This window comes from Leucoraja erinacea, chromosome 25, assembly GCF_028641065.1.
Source record: "Leucoraja erinacea ecotype New England chromosome 25, Leri_hhj_1, whole genome shotgun sequence".
Taxonomy (NCBI): Eukaryota; Metazoa; Chordata; class Chondrichthyes; order Rajiformes; family Rajidae; genus Leucoraja; species Leucoraja erinaceus.
In genome coordinates, this window is record NC_073401.1 from 14,471,190 (window position 1) to 14,489,097 (window position 17,908).

Consider the following 17,908-nt stretch of genomic DNA (forward strand, 5'->3'; position numbering starts at 1 on the left):
ACCAGAACCTTCTTTTGGTCACTTTGATAAATACGAGTCAATCAACTACTAGCTTATTGTTAAACAACCCTAAAGAATAAAACAAATTTATTCCAGGTTTGTAATTGAGACCTAATCTTTTAATTTTACAACTATGCTGTAATATATTATTCCAAATATATACTAAATAACCCTATCCCATTTAAACCCCTCGCAGAGAATGTTATAACATTTAATGGAGTAAATAACATTTTAATCACTTGAACAGTTGACGAATGATAGTACTTTTGAAAACTCTATATTACTAAAAGTCTGATCTTGTCCGCTTTTGGCCTACTGTGCTGCGATTTCCAAGAGAACGCCGCATCGATCAGAGCCCACGTCTGCCTTCCTGGACCAGAGTATTTTTCCCATCGATGAAAAATCAGAGAGAAATTAATGTTTTAAAAAATTCGCCATTCTCTCTGCTGCCCCTGCTGGAGGGAGGGGGAGGGACTATAAAACCAGGAAGTGGTGTGCCTCAATCAGTCTCTGCAATATGGAGGTCACTCTGAGTTCTGAATGACACTGAACAAATGTCTACACAGCTGTGAGTACCCTTAATGTGGTTTGAAAATGAAAATATGGCTAGTTTGAAGTAAAAAAACACTGCCTGCAAATGGTTGTTTGGGTTGAAGTAAAAAGGCACTCTCCCCTCCTCTCTCTCTCTCCCTATCCTCTCTCTCTCCTCTCTCCTCTCTCCCCCCCCCCCTCTCCTCTTCCCCCCCCCTCTCCTCTTCTTCCCCCCCCCCCTCCTCTTTCCCCCCCCCCCTCTCCTCTTCTTTCCCCCCCCTCCCTCTTCCTCTTTCCCCCCCCCTCCTCTTTCCCCCCTCCCCTCTCTCTCTTCCCCCCCCGCCCCCCTTTCCTCTTGGACTAGTAAATACTAAAAGTACAGCTGTGATAGAACTTGTTTGAACAACCGATAAGTTGAAAAGCGGCAGTTATACCAAATGTAATGTTGGCAAAAGTTGCTCAACATGTATTTGACTTTCCAGTATTGCTCCTGCTTATTAAAATCTAAACAAATAATTTTCTGAATAATTTGTTTTTTATAGAATCATCAAGGCAAAGTAGAAATTGAACTTTTCCTTTGTAAAATATGGAAAGTGAAGAATGCATTGTTAAATCTTGCCAATAAAGAATAACTCAAAAGGCATACAAGTATCACTCACTGGAAACCCAGTTGACACCATCTACCAGAAAAAAAGGCCACAACTGGAACATGTGTTTTAGGAGAAAATAAACATTCACATTTTTGGATAGAGCTGCATGGTCCATATAACTATCTATATTTCATTGCTTAAATGGTGAGAGGAGAATGGTTCATCTCTAAATCACAACAAACCTATCCCATTGTTCTGCTACATTTTTGCAGCTGCTACCATATCCATTGAATGGATTCTCTCTTTTTTCACAGTGCCCTCCAAAATGTTTGGGACAAAGACCCATCATTTATTTATTTGCATCTGTACTCCACAATTTGAGATTTGTAATGGAAAAAAAAAATCACATGTGGTTAAAGTGCACATTGTCAGATTTTATTAAAGCCATTTTTATACATTTTGTATAATTTTGGAAATTTTGGAAATTTTGGAAATTACACCTGTGTTTATACATATACAACGTGCACTTTAACCACATGTGATTTTTCCATTACAAATCTCAAATTGTGGAGTACAGAGGCAAATAAATAAATGATGGGTCTTTGTCCCAAACATTACGGAGGGCACTGTATCTTATGTGCTGCTGACATCACATTTCAAGCCCAAATTCTGCATCAGAAATCCTCATTTGTCTGCTGGGGGATTGCTGATTGTGGCTTGCTGGGGTTGCTTGACCCACACATGGAACTGCATTAGGAAACCTCAATCTGATGCTGAACCAATCATTAACATCAAGCAGTAAGATAAATTTGTACTGTTTTGATTATATGAATATTTTAAATCATTAAGGAATATTTAAAAATTAGTGAGAGTGTCCAGGATAAATAACTGTTAAAAAAAACATTTAAAGCAAATAAAATGACACAAAGTGGTAGAGTAACTCAGCAACTCTGGAGACCATGGATAGGTGACGTTTTGGGTCCGGACTCTTTTTCAGACAGAGAGGCGAAGAAAGCAGAAAGGCTTAGTTACTGCAGCACTTTATGTCCTTTTGTGTAAACCAGCATCTGCAGTTCCTTGTTTCTAAAGGAAATAATGTGTTTCATAGGAATACCTTTCAGAAGTGATTCAAATTATTAATTTGGCTGAGTTCTACACCTATTTATCTCTTTAAAAGTAATTTGTATACATATTCTTGTGTGTACATTAAGCTATCTACCACCCATTGAAAGCATCTTTTGATTTAATGGGGCATACAGATTTTTCAGAAAATTATCTGCTATTTTATAAACATCATAAGTCAAACCACACTATTTGGAACAGAGTAAATATCTTGCCTGGAGAGAACATGAAATGGAGAGATGGTCCCTCCATACATGCTGCAACACAGTCTTGCACAGCTTGTCAGCCGCTGCATGCAAGAAAGTGCACAGTCCCAAAGCGAACTTCTCAAAACCAGGATGCAGGATTCATCAAATTCCACTTAGAACCACAATATCAAAAACTACTTGCATCCTCAGTCTCATCCAGAAAATGGCAGCAGATTGGCAGGACAACTATCCCCACATCAGATCAACAAGGAAAATGTCATGATAAATAGGTAAAAATCACATTAAACCGTCTGCCACCCAAAACACATGTTCAAAATGGAAATAATGATTACCAACACATCTGAAACAAATGATTCTATATATATCCTAAACAACTAATGGGTTTGAACTGAATGTCCGAGATTTTAATTATTTTACACTCCAAATTAGGAAACCTCACGGAAATTAACTGATGAAATAATAAGTAAACAAGGAAATGCAGGTGCAGGTTTACCAGAAAAAATAACACAAAGTGCTGGTGTAATTCAGGTCAGACAGCATCTCTGGAAATGTTCTGACTCGCCTGAAGCCACCCGACTCGCTGAGTTACTCCAGCTCTTTGTGTTTTTTTCTTATGAAATAATAAGAAATATATATATATATTTTTTTAAAGTGAGACGAGTGGAACATTGTAATAAGTGAGTTCGGTATTCCAACTGCGCATGCCCAGGTCATAGGTCATTTGCGATAAACATTCTCGGCAGCACAGCTGCTACATGTATACAGACCTGCGTTTCATACATAGTCAGGATCAAACCCAGGTCTCCGGCGCTACTGGACCGTCCCCTCCCGAGTGTCCCATCCCTGTCTGGGGAAGGCCGGAGATGTCCGGGGTGCCCTGAACTGGTGGGACACCGGCCCAGAGCAGTGGTGGCCCCAGGTTTACAGCCAGCGCGGAGAAGCACTAACTCCAGCTCAACTCTGCCTGTCCCGCCGGGTTAACCGACAGCCCTGGACTGACGGGACACCTGCCTGGGGCAGTGGCGGCCCCAGACTTACAGCCAGCGCGGTCCGTCAGTCCAGGGCTGTCGGTTAACCTGGTGGGACAGGCAGAGTTGATCTGGAGTTAGCGCTTCTTCTCCGTGCTGACTGTAAGCCTGGGGCCACCACTGCTCCGGGCCAGTGTCCCGTCAATCCAGGGTCACCCCGGACATCTCCGGTCGCCCCCGGACAGGATGGGATACTCGGGAGGGGACTGAGAATGTCCAGTAACAATTCAACAGCGTTTACAGCGCCGGAGACACGGGTTCGATCCTGACAACAGATGAAACACAGGTCTGTACATTCGCAGCAGTTCAGCTGCTGAGAACGTCTCTCCGCCGGTCCAGTCTTACCCCGTCTTTCACTCGCAGCTGCCCCCTCTCTCTCTTGCTGTTACACCCAGTTCTCCCCCTACCTGGCACCATTGTTCCTCAGATTAAACATATTTTTACACATAAATTATGAATAAAGATAAGAATTTATACAGTTTATACAGCCAGCACTTCATTCACTTTTTCTTTAATGCGAATGACCTTTGACAAATCCCATGATTCCTTCCGTTTTTCAGAATGCCAAACTCGCTTATTGACCTCACTGTCCATAAGGGAGGAGGAGGAGGAAAGAAAGTAATATAAATGTCTTCTCTTGATTGCTGTACAGTAACCAATGCTGGATAGCAATGTGTGCATGCCAGATAAGGATAAGATGAGTTCCCTAATCCCTGTCAAGTGAAAAGCTTGTTCACACGCACTAAGTCTGTTCATAAATAAACCACACAGGCAGACTGAAGTCTTGGCTAGAGACCACTATGGTGAGGGAAGGCACACGGGACAGGAAAAAAAATACCACATCACCATTCGAATGATTAACCAATGTTTACTTTTCTGGAATTAACGGCATTGGAGGGAAACATTGCAAAATGGCTTACTTTCTTTCGAGAGCTTGTTTGTCTTTTATGAGTTCATTCAGTTTCTGTTCCAAACTGTCACATTTTTCAATGGTTTCTTTGAATTTTGTTTTCATGTTGTTGATCTGGAAAATGAAACAAAATGGAATCAAATGAGAAAACAATTTACCAAAAGTTTCACAATTTAGATTCTTCATTCAGCAATTCTCAGTCTGAAGTTTACAACATTTCTAGCAGAGATTACTTTTCGGTTCTGATCATTTTCTACGCAAGTTATTAGACATTTTTTGTAATCCTTAAAGATAATGATCGGAAAATTATCTATGGTGGAAATACTGTATACAGTGCCCTCCATAATGTTTGGGACAAAGACCCATTGTTTATTTATTTGCCTCTGTACTCCACAATTTGAGAATTGTAATAGAAAAAAATCACATGTGGTTAAAGTGCACATTGTCAGATTTTATTAACGGCCATTTTTATACATTTTGGTTTCACCATGTAGAAATTACAGCAGTGTTTATACATAGTCCCTCCCATTTCAGGGCACCATAATGTTTGGGACACATCAATGTCATGTAAATGAAAGTAGTCATGTTTAGTATTTTGCATATCCTTTGCATGCAATGACTGCTTGAAGTCTGCGATTCATGGACATCACCAGTTGCTGGGTGTCTTCTCCGGTGATGCTCTGCCGGGCCTGTATTGCAGTCATCTTTAGCTTTTATTTGTTTTGGGGGCTAGTCTCCTTCACTTTTCTCTTCAGCATATAAAAGGAATGCTCAATTGGGTTCAGATCGGGTGATTGACTTGGCCACTCAAGAATTTACCATTTTTAACTTTGAAAAACTCCTTTGTTGCTTTAGCAGGATGTTTGGGATCATTGTTTTGCTGTAGAATGAACCGCCGACCAATGAGTTTTGAGGCAGTTGTTTGAACTTGAGCAGATAGGATGTGTCTACACTTCAGAATTAATTATACTACTACCATCAGCAGTTGTATCAATGAACATAAGTAAGCCAGTACCTTCAGCAGCCATACATGCCCAGGCCATAACACCCCAACCACCGTGTTTCACAGATGAGGTGGTATGCTTTGGATCTTGGGCAGTTCCTTCTCTCCTCCATACTTTGATCTTGCCATCACTCTGATAAATTAATCTTCTTCTAATCTGTCCACAAGACCTTTTTCCAGAACTGTGGTTGCTCATTTATGTACTTCATGGTAAACTGTATCCTGGCCATCCTATTTTTGCAGCTAAACATTGGTTTGCATCTTGCAGTGTAACCTTTGTATTTCTGTTCATGACGTCTTCTGTGGACAGTGGTCATTGACAAATCCACATCTGACTCCTGAAGAGTGTTTCTGATCTGTTACATAGATGTTTGGCGATTTTTCTTTATTATAGAGAGAATTCTTCTGTCATCAGCTGTGGAGGTCTTCCTTGGCCTGCCAATCACTTTGTGATTAGTAAGCTCACCAGTGCTCTCTTTCTTCTTAATGGTGTTCTAAACTGTTGATTTTGGTAAACCTAAGGTTTGGCTGATGTCTCTAAGTTTTATTCTTGTTTCTCAGTCTCATAATAGCTTCTTTGACTTTCATTGGCACAACATTGTTCCTCATATTGATAAACAGCAATAAAAGTTTCCATAAGTGATGGAGAGACTGAAGGAAAGACTAGGTGCTGAGAGTTCTCTTATACCTGCAATAAGGAGGAAATTAAACATACCTGAGCAATTACAAACACCCGTGAAGCCATGTGTCCCAAACATTATGGTGCCCTGAAATGGGGGGGGGGGGGGGGGATATATAAACACAGCTGTAATTTCTACATGGTGAAACCAAAATGTATAAAAATGGCCTTTAATAAAAATCTGACAATGTGCACTTTAACCATGTGTGTTTTTTTATATTACAAATCTCAAATTGTGGAGTACAAAGGCAAATTAATAAATGATGGGTCTTTGTCCCAAACATTATGGAGGGCACTGTAGATTCATCAGATTTCACATTTTAATTCAAATTCCTAGTATTCATTTTTTCTCAGTTTATCCCTATTGAAGACTATTTTAGTGCCAGATTATGTAAAGTTTTCACCTGATCCTAGGGATTTGCACAAAGGTTGGAAAAATAACAAATGCAGGAAGAAATATTCAGCCTGAGCAGCTCTAAAGAGAATGGTCAACGGCATCATGTGATGCTGATTATCTGCTAAATACCTGTAGTTTTACTAAATAAATATTTATACAAACACCACTGCGTCCCTGTCCAACCAATCCTGCACCCCTCAATCATTGACTGAATGAAAATGCAAAGAGAACAGCATATGAAGCATACTCAACCATTGCTATCTCCTAACATTAGATAGTATGATCTCAATATTCTGAGGCTAGAATCCCACTCATTTTTAATTATTCCCAAATGACAACTGATTCTGTCTCCTCTCCTCTCCTCTAACTACGTTTCCTGGTTTGCTGTAGCATCATCACTTGGTATCTGCCACTTTTAGGATTTTCAAAATAGCCAACCTTAAGCTGTTTACTACAAATCCATTTGTATGCACTTTCATTACAAATTTCCAAGCTCTCATTTCCAATTTGAATCCTGATTGGTTTCTTTAACCAGCTTTTTGTTTTATAATTGTGCAGACTAATGGCAAATGCAATGTGAGAGTTTAGTACTCTGCAGGGTATGTGCCAACATGTCTAATTTCCTTCCATATTTTCACAATTAATTTTAAAATGTAAAGACAGTTATGCCATTTATAATGAAAGGTGCCTTTTTTGAAAACATGCAAATGGTTTGTTAAGAAAAACTATTGTTTACAGATCTATACACAATTTTGTGTTTTGGTTGATGAGACTATGCAATGATTCTACCATTATGCCTGTTTTAATCATTTTCCTCCCGGAAGCACAATATCTATAATTCAGCACACTGAAAGATAATGAATCACATGTCATACAAAGTCTTCCTCCTCATTCCAGCACACCCAGTGCGAAGAAGGGTCTTGAATCGAAACACCATCCATCTCTTCACTCTAGAGATGTTGCCTGTTTCAGAGTTACTATAGACAATAGGTGCAGGAGCAGGCCATTTGGCCCTTCGAGCCAGCACCGCCATTCAATGCGATCATGGTTGATCATCCCAAATCGGTACCCCGTTCCTGCCTTTTCCCCATATCCCCTGACTCGGCTATTTTTAAGAGCCCTATCTAGCTCTCTCTTGAAAGCATCCAGAGAACCTGCCTCCGCCGCCCTCTGAGGCAGAGAATTCCACATACTCTTGCATTTTGTGTCTATCTTCAATGTAAACCAGCATCTGCAGTTCCTTCCCACACATTCAGTTGTTGAGCATCAGGATCTTGGAATAGGAAGTGATTTCAGGCCTGATGCAGCACTTATTCACTTTAATATTAATGATAGTGATACTATTCTTGAAATTAGATTTGTCCTCCTTTATAACTCCCAAATCCACTAGTTACAAAATCAACATTCCACTGATATTTGTGGTAGATTTATACTGGGAACTTAAATAGCCCTATATATCAGTTAGAGTATTTCAAAAGTAATACTTTTATGAAAGTGTTCAAGACATATGCTTGATTGACGGCACACCACGGAAATAGACCCCTCAGTCCACTGAACCAACACCGACTATCGATCATCTGCCCATACCAACCACCTTCGCATCTATTCCCCACACACTAGGGCAATTTACAGAGGCCAATTAACCTACAATCAGCACACCACTGGGGTGTGAGAGGAAACCAAAGCACCACATGGGTAAACCACCACACACAGCACCTGAGATCAGGATCGAAACCAGGTCTCTAGCACTGTGAGACAGCAGTTCTACAAGATGCGCCACTGTGCCACCCTATTTCCTACATTAGTATAGAAATAAAACCTCTTACAACTTGAAATGCAAACTTTATGCAGACGTCCTGACCCAAAATGTCACCTATTCATGTTCTCCAGAGATGCTGCCTGACGTTGAATTATTCCAGCACTTTGTGTCCTTTTGTGTAAATCAGCACCTGCAGTTCCTTGTTTCTATTTATGCCCTCATGTTCTTTGTGAGGCATGTGGTTACATACATTTCAGTGCATTAAATTATAGGCCTTGTGCCACCTGGAGAAAATAAAGGATTAAAGCTGCAAAAGAGTAGAATAATTGAGTTTTTTAAATCCCAAATTCTCATTTTCTCTATAGTTTTCAATCTTGGTGGTGTTTCAAGGAAATGACTTTCCACCTATCAATCTTAAGTGTTCCAATTAAAAAATTTGAGTCAAATGAAATAAAACTTAATTGTCCTCTCAGGCAAGAAAGTCAAGGGAGAAAAAAAAAAATCACCAACTATAGCAACTTGCCTCCTCTGCTGCATCCTTTTCCAAATGGACTATCTTGTTTTCCCAGTAGATTCGTTGAGATTCCAACTGACTGGTCAGGAGGTATGAATACTGTTGAGAAAAAGTGTTCAAAATCTATTAAGTCCTTTTAATAAAAAATGATTCACACAGAAACTGAAACCTGTTTAAGCAAATTGCATGCAGAATAATTTTGAACATCAATTTAAGAATATTTATGTTTCTGGTTTTTCCTTGCCCCAAAACTAGAATGTATTTGTTTGTTTCTGAGGGAATATGTCTTAATTGCACTCAATCTGCGATCTGCACAGTTAACTGAAGAAAACCGGCATCTGTCCAGTTTCTGCATGGTGTGTCCACGAAGCAGGTGACAAGAGGAATGCAGATTCATCCTTAGTCCAGCAACCTGAGGCTCATACTCACTAAACTCCTGCAAGAACCTTGCTTCTTTCATTGCCCATACACTCATTTCCCATCCCAGGTCCCTCATTTCCCTTTTGTCCCTCACCTTCTTTCACCCACATCCCTCCCTCCGACTTGACATTTCACTCCCTCTACTTAACAGACACCGTATTGTCTCCTCTAAGCTTTATCACTTACTCCATCCATCTGCCAAATAATCCTCCTCACCCTGATATCACCTGCCGTGGCTTTGTCCCACCCCCATTTCTCTTTTCCAGCTGCCTCTCCTTACTCTAATCAGCCTAGAGAAGGGTCCAGACCCAAAACGTCACCTGTCCATTCCCTGCACTGATGCCGTCTAACCTACTGAGTTCCTCCAGCAACTTGCTACATGAGTTAGTGTGGGGTGAGCCACTGCAGCAATGTGCAACAGTTGCCCGAGGACCCGAGTTGGACAGGCTGGGCAAGCAGGAGGGCTGCTCTGTGTCAAGATACATGGCTCAAGCTGATACAATAAGTGCAGGCTACTGCTAGGTCTGACTGCAGCTGTTACACATACTGGCAGACCAGCTGGATCCTAGTCCCTCCTATCAACTCCAGTCTAAGGGGATGCAAGCTGCCGTATCCCCACCTCCATTTGACTCGATGGCTCTCACTACCCACCCAATGCCAACTATCCTTGGCAGCTACCAAGAACTCCCCTAGTGGTTCATTCAACACCAAGCAGAACAGCAATAAAATCATCGTGCCTGCGGAAGGTTGGGGTCTTTTGGCCTAGGCATGTATGGCTGCTGAAGGTACTGGCTCACTTATTTTCATTGATAATACAACTGCTGATGGTAGTAGCATAATGAATTCTGAAGTGCATAGACACATCCTATCTGCTCAAGTTCAAACAAATGCCCCAAATCTCATTGGCCAGTGGTTCATTTTACAGCAAGACAATGATCCCAAACATGCTGCTAAAGTAACAAAGGAGTTTTTCAAAGCAAAAAAATGGTCAATTCTTGAGTGGCCAAGTCAATCACCCGATCTGAATCCAATTGAGCATGCCTTTTATATGCTGAAGAGAAAACTGAAGGGGACTAGTCCCCAAAACAAGCATAAGCTAAAGATGGCTGAGAAGATACCCAGCAACTGGTGATGTCCATGAATCACAGACTTCAAGCAGACATTGCATGCAAAGGATATGCAACAAAATACTAAACATGACTACTTTCATTTACATGACATTGATGTGGCCCACACATTATGGTGCCCTGTAAAGGGGGAACTATGTATAAGCACTGCTGTAATTTCTACATGGTGAAATCAAAATGTATAAAAATAGCCTTTATTAAAATCTGACAACGTGCACTTTAACCACGTGATTTTTTTCCTATTACAAATCTCAAATTGTGGAGTACAGAGGCAAATAAATAAATGATGGGTCTTTGTCCCAAACATTATGGAGGGCACTGTAGCAGGACCAAGAGTGCTATCATGAATCAGCCCTTTGAGGGATAGTGCTAAATGTATAATTAGTGCACCGTATAATTTTAATTAATCTACGTTATTTGTTTACTTTTTTCCCCATTTCAAGGCAGATTGCATATCAGCATCTGTGTCCAGTCTGTGAGCATCAGAAGACTATTAAATCACGGGTAACATCACATCATTACCACTGAGGCAAGACCTGCCCTTGTGTCCGTACATATCTGGGAATTAGACAGTAATCAGAACATGCACTTAGGCTGATATTGACTCCTCTGTTTACTGAGGGTCAGGGACAGAACCTAGATTATTCTCAAGGGATCAATAAATACCCAAGTAGTGCATTCATACACTCAGCCATTGAAAGAACCCTGATAATGGATAATATGCAAAATCAAAACAATATTTCTCCTCTGATTTTACCGTGGAGAAGGAAATGAAGACTGGGAAACTTGGGATAGTTAATGGAAGTGTATTGAGCTGAGTCAGTATTACGGTCGAGGAGGTGCAGAATGTCTTTAGGCGTGTGAAACGAAATAAATCTCCCGGGCCTGATCAGATATATCCAAGGATACTGTGGGGAGTTAAAGAAGAAATTGCAGGTGCCCTGACTGAGATATATGAATCATCATTAGGTACGGGTGAAGTGCCAGAAGACTGGATGGTGGCTAATGTTGTGCTTGATCTCCAGAGATGCTGCCTGGCCTGCTGAGTTACTCCAGCACTTTATCTTTTATTTTCTACGGAATTCTGTCATAGTTTGTGTTAACAGATCACCAGGGGAAGGTGGATAATGGTGGGCATGGCACAAAGTGTTAAGAAAATAACATGAAAGAAAAAGTTATGAAAAAGGATAATGAAAATCCACCCACTTCTAGTTGAAGAGCATCAATTTTCTCATCCTGACATGTGTCACCCTCGCATTCATACTGTACAATTTTTCCATCTGTTTTACTGGCCACCAAGCGATGAACATAATTATCTAGAAAAACAGATTACAGCTTCCAAATTTGACATAGTTGCAGAGTCTGGAAAATGCACTGAATAGTTGCTTATGTTATCTTTTTGATATTTTTTTATTTTCCTTCATAGCTGACGTACATACTCAAAAATCAATAGCATTTGCAAATGCATAAATTTAAAATACCTGTACTTACAGTAAAATACAGTAAAATACAGTACTTATTAAATTTTTAAAAATACAAATTATAAAACAAACTTTCATAGATAAGGAAAGTGAGTATTCTCATGACTGCCACTCTAAAGCCTGCGAAACACCTTTCTTTCTACATTCCAATGCCAGAGGAAATATCTCAGAAATAATTAAGCTTCTCCTTCAGGTAATTTAACTGGTAACTTGAGAAACAAAAATGATATTATCTCTCATGTTTAAACTGGTGCGGATGTGGACCAGTCTGATTTGTGTCAATGTTTGTGGCTCTCAAAAGGAGGCATGGCAAAACCCTTTACACATGAATTTGAAGGTACTACCAGAGTAGAATCAAAGTGTTCCAAATGATATCAGGGGGCTCCAATCACAAACATGGAAGATTCATACTTTGTATTTTTTGAGGGCTGAGCACATTGGTAACTCAGCATGCATTTGTGACAACATTGCATTCCATAATATATCACTCATACTCTATGTATTTGAAGTATTAGGTTTTAAAATCATCCATTTTTATGTGCCCTAGCTTTACAATTCCAATCTCCTGCATGTAATCTGACGAAAAGCACTCTGAAAATACAAATAAACCACAATTTCCATTATCTATCCTCAAAGAGCTCTTAATGGATTCATCAAACATGATTTTCCCTTCATAAATTCATGTTGACTATTCAATCATATTATCTTCTAATTTCTTTACATCACATCCTTTATTATAGATTCAAGCATTTTCTCAACTACAGCTGTCAGACTAATTGGCAGGAAGTGTTTTTCTCTCTCGTTACTTTTTAAGCACAATTACTAGCTTCTAATCTTCAGGAACCTTTCCAGAAACAATGGGATTTTGGAAGTCGATAATCAGCAATTCATTATACACATGGCCGTACTTTTCAAAACTCCAGAATGCAGATAATCAAGTTAGATTTATTAGTTTAGTTTAGAGATACAGCATGGAAACAGGCCCTTCAGCCTACCGAGTCCAAGCCGACAAACAATCACCCATTCATATTAGCTCTATGTTATCCCACTTTCTCATCCATTCCCTACATTCGAGGGGAAATTTACAGCAGCCAATTAACCTACGAAACCACAAGTATTTGCAATTTGGGAGGAAACCAGAGCACCCGGAAGAAACCCATGGAGACACAAGAACATGCAAACTCCACACAGACAAGACCCAAGGTCAGGATCGAACCTGGGTCTCTGACGCTGCGAGACAGCAGTTCTACCAGCTGCACCACTCTGATAGTATCCTGGTAGTATTGCTTTACTAATAGTAATTCTAGAAACGTATTTCAAGAAACAGATTCTAGTATCACATCAATAGCCAAAATTCATCAATTCATCGATACAATAGGAAGATGTTTTTAGCATATTTAACCCCTTTGCTGCCAACATCTGATTCGGACTCAGCCTGTCTAAACAACTGTAGGATGCTTCTGACGCCAGTATCTCCAATAGCTTTTGCATGATGAGTACATTACTAGGATAGTTACCTCCTGCGTAGTCCCAGACTCTGTGATTGGTGAGCTGCATGGCATATGTATGTTGTGTCTCTTCAAAATGCTTATATGCATGACGACTGACATATCGACCACATCCAATGTGTCCGCATATCAAACAAATCCACAGATTCTGTAGGTGGGCAGAATGAGGATAAGAAGGGATAAAATAATTAAAATTTAAAATTAAATTAAAGTGAGCATGAATATTCTTTAATTTTTTCTAAAGTTGTCTTGCAAGGCTTACAGTTACACCATCTTACTGTTATCCTTTATCAAATTGAGGGATGCTCCATTATAATGGACAACTCCTTAAATAGAAAATAAATCATCAACCACATTAACGGATTAATATTCCATTCCATTCCATTCTCAAGCAGAATTTAAAACCATATACACCCAAATTATTTGGTATAGATTCAGAAAATACCCAGAAGGTCAGGCAGCATCTGTGGAGACAAACAGATTTATCACCCAAGATTAGTTACTTTATCTCTCCACAATTGCCTCCTGATTTCCTGCTTTTGTTCCAATTTCCAGCAGGTTTTTTTTGTGTTTTAAATTATTTATTAATTTTCGATTGCACATTTCCAGCCTTTTATTCTCTACTCCTTCTTACTTGTTTTGTGTGCCTCATTTATTTCTCCTGTTCATTTTGAATCTCCTGGCATCAATTTATTACTTGTTCAATCATCTGTTTGACTTTGACAAGAATGTAAAATTGTCCCTAATCATCACCTTATTTATCTGACACATTCTCAGTCTTACACACACCGATGAAGACAAACGAGGTTATACAGAAATTACTGCAAGGTAAAAATAAATTGGGAATCCAAGATACACCGGTGCAGGAAGATTTGGATTACCAATCAGAATAAGAGATGCCCATCGTCTTCAAAATATCAGTCAGTGATCAACGCTGGGTCAACAACACAAACAGCAAATAACCATTGATCTCAGCTGTGTGCTAAAATGCTTTTAAAAACTGTTTTATTTGACAGAATATTATTCCAGGGACAAAATAACTTAGCTACAGTACTGTATCTACTTTTCTTATTTTTTAACCGAGTAATTCAAGTACTCCGGAGCAAAGAGAATTTTGTTGAAAGCATCGACAACAAAAATTGAAACAAATGTAAGGCATGTGAGACTACAAACTGAATTGCAGGTTGTCCCTCGGTTATGACCCTGTTCCATTCCTGTAAATGTTTTATAATGAGAATAGTTTGCAAGTAGGAAATGCAGCCCCAACCCAGATCACGAGGCACATGAGCAAAATTAGGCCATTCGGCACGCAACAGTTACTATTACAGCATTGAAAAGGCACCTGGACAGGTACATGGTTAGGAAAGGTTTAGAGGGATATGGGCAAAACACATCCAAATGGGACTAGCTTAGATGGAGCAACTTGTTCAGAATGGACCAGTTGGGCCAAAGAGCCCGTTTCCATGCTGTATAACTCCATGAGTGTGATTAAACATGTAACCAGGGCAGATTTTTTTCCTGAATCTCCTGAAGGTCATAATGCTGCCAATTTCTCTTTCCACTCCTTTGCCTAGACAACACTTGATGCAATATGAATCCCAGATAGAGGAGGAATCAGTATCTTATTTTTTTTAAATCCCATTAATAAACTGGCATTGAGACACAAGGAATTGCAGATGCGGACATTTTGAGCAAAACACAAAGTGCTGGGGTAACTCAGGGGGAAGGGTCCAAACCTGAAATGTCACCTACCCATGTCCTCCAGAGATGCTGCATGACCCGCTGAGTTACTCCAGCACTTTGTGTTTTATGCAACAAATTGACATTGTACTTTTTACTTACTTACCTCTTGAACTCCACATTCAAAGCATTTATTTTCTTCAACCGGCTCTGGAGTCTGACAGTACCTGCAAACTGGACACCTAAGACAAAATAAATGCTTGGAACATTAATCAAGACAGCACTTGAGATTTTATACACCATAAATAAACTTTTCTTTGAAATGTAAAGATGCAAGACTATTGTGATCCCCAACGTTTTGGCAACTTTCTTAAATGCGCTAAAAACCAAATGAAGATGTACTTTATTCCTGATGTAAATATTTACCAGAAGACAAATAGTAATAGTCTTCAGTAATAGTAATTAAAGATTAATGATAAATAGATATAAAATCAAGATATCTAATCATAAGGTGAAAGGTTTTATCCCAAACCAATGATATATAACAGTTTAATAAAGTTCCCAGGCTTTCTCCCACACTCCAAAGGCGTCAATTTAGTGGGTTAATTGGCTTTGGTAGAATTGTAAATTGTCCCTAGTGCGTGGGATAGGGATAGTGCTAGTGTACGAATGGGGTGATCGCTGGTCGGCATACACTCAGTGGACCGAAGGGCCTGTTTCCACAATGTATCTCTAGACAAAACTAAATTAAACCTCTTCGCTGTGCAACGCATAATACAATAATTGTGCAAACTGAGAAATGTTACATAGAAATGTTGTTATTCTGATAACATTATTGTGGCAACTTACGTTGTGTCTTCCCAGTGTTGCAAGCAATGACTGTGAAAGCTGTGATTACAGAGTATTGTCAGAACCCCATTTACAGACTCGTCCATTCTTTCCAAGCACACGATGCACGGCGGTAGCTCAGTAACCCCCATTACAGGAAGACTTGCTCCCTAAAGAGAGAAAAAACAAAAATTAACAATTCTTATTATAGCAGAAAGCCATACTCCGCCAAGTGGGATCCAATCCATCTGGTAAAAATGTATTCAAAAAAAATCTTAATTCTTTTAGGACTTTTATTTATCAATCTTCCTCCAGCAGTTGAGACAGCCAGGCAAAGACATTTCACAGTTGCCAGGATTATTTTATTAGCTCATGTCAATGAGGAGGGAGTAGATCAGTTACTTCCTAAACCTCCTTTCATTATTCTTCCTTGAAATGAAGCAGAAGGCAATGTTCCTCCACTTTGTTTGTTTGGCCATCTGCTGACAAATCCTAAAGATTAAATATAATCCAAGCAAACCAACTTCACAATTAACTCTTTCTTCAGTTAGACATTCACTACTGCTATTTAGTTTCGAGATGCAGCATGGAGAAACAGGCCCTTCAGCCCAACAAGTCCACGCCGACTATCGATTACCCGTTCACCCCAGTCCTATGTTATCCCACTTTCTCATCCACTCCCTACACACAATGGTGAATTTACAGGGGCCAAATAACCAAAAAACCAAAGCACCCGGAGGAAACCAACAAGATCACAGGACAAATGTACAAACTCCACACAGACAGCACCCGAGATCAGGATTGAATCCGGATCTCTGGCGCTGTAAGGTAGCAGTTCCATCAACTGTGCCACTCTAAATACATTTTAAATTATATTACAATGCTGTTCATATTAATAAATAGACCAAAATACCTACATCCTCAGATTTGATCACTTCAGCCCTTTCCACATACACCAGCTGACATACATCCTCCTCGATAGAATTGAATTGCCGACCATTACAGGCCGTGTAAAAACTGTCTGCTTCTGCCTATACATGCAAAAAAAAAAAAATGACAAATCGGTAATTTGAAATATCAAAACTCTTAACATAATTTCCAATCAATTGTGCAACTTTGACTGGAATTGAATTATTTCTTACCTGGGAACAAAATTTAACAAGAACCATATACTGGTTTGGGGTGGAATCTCTTATTATTTTCATGTGCTCAATCGAATCATCAAATGGTGCAACAAACCTCATAAGATCATGGCTGGTCATGGTGGCTGGAACAGTTAGGATACACAACATGGCACTGCGCCTCACGTCTTCTTTTAGGGAAGTCATCTTGCTGTAAAAGAAAAAATAGAAAATAAAACTAGACTCTTCTGTAAATTGCACAATAATAATGATGATGATGATGCTTATAAGTATTAATGACAAGTCAGCATTTGGTCATAAAGTTAGAGATACGATAACAGTATACTCAGCATGCAGCACTAGTGAATGGCCTGCATTTTACAAATGGAGGAACAAGGTTTTGTTTAGTTTTAGAGATCAAACATGGAAACAGACCCTTGGATCCACTGAGTCCACGGAGACCATCGATTCTCGGTTCACACCAGTTCTATTTTATCCCACTCTCTCATCCACACCCTGTAATAGGGGCAATTTACAAAGGTGTGGATTTGTCTTCTGTTTAAGGTTTCCCAAGGAATTTCATGATAGAAGCTTCTTCTGACCTGACCACATCTTACTGTGAGGCCCACAAGCAATTTAAGGCCTCTTCACTCACTTCCAAAATGTCTCCAGCAAGATCAAACTCAAGCGTTCAGTCCAGGTCAGTTTAGACCAGTAAATACAAGTTGAGTGCCACTTAGAAAAAGTACAAACAGTACTTTCAGCGCAAAAAACACACTGCAATATATCCGCAGCAAATGCGTATTAGTTTTAAGTGAAAACATCAATGAAGCACATAAAACTACAACTGCTAGAATATTGAGCAAAAAATAAAGTACTTGAGGAACTTTGCAGGTCAGGTAGCATTTGTGGTGGAAACGAACAGTTGACATTTTTGGTCATGTGACAATAAACTAAACTGAACGAGGATATCGATCCACAACATCATCTGTCCAATCCCT

The 17,908-nt window shown here is 39.6% G+C and overlaps 1 protein-coding gene across 4 annotated transcripts in view; it reads right to left on the bottom strand.

The window, feature by feature from the left end:
- Positions 1 to 17,908, bottom strand: part of brap (BRCA1 associated protein) — a 40,133-nt gene that overhangs the window by 3,499 nt on the left and 18,726 nt on the right. For all 4 annotated transcript variants that reach the window (XM_055655825.1, XM_055655824.1, XM_055655826.1 and 1 more), the window contains 8 exons: positions 16,929 to 17,118; positions 16,704 to 16,817; positions 15,808 to 15,956; positions 15,125 to 15,200; positions 13,288 to 13,426; positions 11,496 to 11,605; positions 8,752 to 8,841; positions 4,401 to 4,504 (listed from right to left, as the gene is read on the bottom strand). In XM_055655825.1, coding sequence (XP_055511800.1) covers positions 4,401 to 4,504; positions 8,752 to 8,841; positions 11,496 to 11,605; positions 13,288 to 13,426; positions 15,125 to 15,200; positions 15,808 to 15,956; positions 16,704 to 16,817; positions 16,929 to 17,118 — 972 coding nt within the window. The remainder of the gene's footprint in view (positions 1 to 4,400; positions 4,505 to 8,751; positions 8,842 to 11,495; positions 11,606 to 13,287; positions 13,427 to 15,124; positions 15,201 to 15,807; positions 15,957 to 16,703; positions 16,818 to 16,928; positions 17,119 to 17,908) is intronic.